The sequence below is a fragment of the Acanthisitta chloris genome, unplaced genomic scaffold (genome assembly GCF_000695815.1).
Source record: "Acanthisitta chloris isolate BGI_N310 unplaced genomic scaffold, ASM69581v1 scaffold16518, whole genome shotgun sequence".
Classification (NCBI taxonomy): domain Eukaryota; kingdom Metazoa; phylum Chordata; class Aves; order Passeriformes; family Acanthisittidae; genus Acanthisitta; species Acanthisitta chloris.
The window spans coordinates 352-1,733 of NW_008686684.1; the positions used below are offsets into that span (position 1 = coordinate 352).

Sequence of the window (1,382 nt, forward strand, 5' to 3'; positions counted from 1 at the left end):
GTTATCCTGCACTATCTCGATTGTGCGCTGCACACGGACATGTCCGATATTGAGCAATATTACATGAAACCGCCAGGTGAGTCCGAATTCCCAGAGAGCCTTCCTTCCCAGCCTGCTGGGGAACATGGCTGCTCCCTGCTGCTGGAGCCTTTTCCTCCTGTCAGCAGCACTGAGCAAGCTCAAAAGTCACCAGAATGCAGCTCTTTAGCCACACCAGCCACAAAGCCATCTTCAGTTTTGGTTTGGTTTAGGCTTTTTTCTTGTTTGGTTGGTTGGGTTTTTTTCTTTACGCCTCCCAAGGTGTCTAGTCATCCGAGGCAGCCTCTGTCTGCCCCCCGAGTGCAGCACTGCTGGGTCCACAGCCAGACCAGGGACTGGGGCATAGGTGCTCAGGGACACTGAGGCTGGAAGATGCAGGTTATTCACTGCAGGTTGGGTTCACCCCAGCCCTTATGTCTCCAGCCAAGTGTTTCTTTGCTCCCTGTGGTTGGTATTAGCTCTGACAGCAGGAGGCGGAGGAGATGAAAGGCCTTTTACCCCAATGCTCAGAGGAGCCCATTTTAGCTATTGCACCCATTTCCCCATATTATTCAAGAACATTCCTTAATGCAGGTGTTTTGGAAGAGGCACGGTTCAGGTATGTAAAGGGATGCTGCATGGGTTTGACATAATATATGTTCACCCATTTGTTACATATATGAACATACAAAATACAGTAGCTAATATTTGCTTATTAAGCGGTAAAAGATGTGTCATTATTAAAAGGGAAAAGAAGCCCCTTTAGAACCTCTCGGGTGCTATTCCTGCTTTGTAGGCATGCACCCATGTTGAGGACCGGAGCAGGGGGGTGTCTGCGCAGTCACTTGTGGTTTGAGGTTTGCTTTTGGTGGTTGCACAGTGCTAGTGGTGAGCTGGGAGACCAATGCAATGCCAGTATTCCACCTTAGTTCTCTCTCCTTGGGTACCTACTGTGTTGTTTCTCCATGTGAGCATGGTTTTGCTGTATCATTGCTGTTCCCCAGGTGTGACAAACCTCTTCTTGGGCACTTTTAGAGGACTCCTAGGAAGTACCGCAGCCACAAACTTTCCCTTGTTTTTAATGTGCAGTGTTACATTTTGCTAGAATGTTGCTCCTCATGAAATGAAAATGCCCAAACAGTTTAGGCGCACTTGCTTTAGATTTAATTTCCTGTCGTGGTATACAGATCTTCTACAAACCTTGTCCCACCTTACACACAGGGTGTGTTTCATTTACAGGACTTGTTTTTGTAAAAAATTAAATGCTGTGTGACTTGTATTTTAAAAGCTCCATCTTCATTAAAGGTGCTGTCGCAGAAATAAAAAGGTTCATAGCGAAATATTTCTGTACCTTTGTAGTGAGG

At 46.4% G+C, this 1,382-nt stretch overlaps 1 protein-coding gene across 1 annotated transcript in view; it reads left to right on the forward strand.

Annotated features, from left to right (window-relative positions):
• The first annotated feature begins 6 nt into the window (after positions 1-6).
• The window catches only part of LOC103807544 (N-acetylaspartate synthetase-like), a 23,631-nt gene continuing 22,255 nt past the window's right edge, over positions 7-1,382 (forward strand). Inside the window, exon 1 of the mRNA XM_009080277.1 lies at positions 7-76. Coding sequence (XP_009078525.1) covers positions 40-76 — 37 coding nt within the window. The 5' untranslated portion in view covers positions 7-39. The remainder of the gene's footprint in view (positions 77-1,382) is intronic.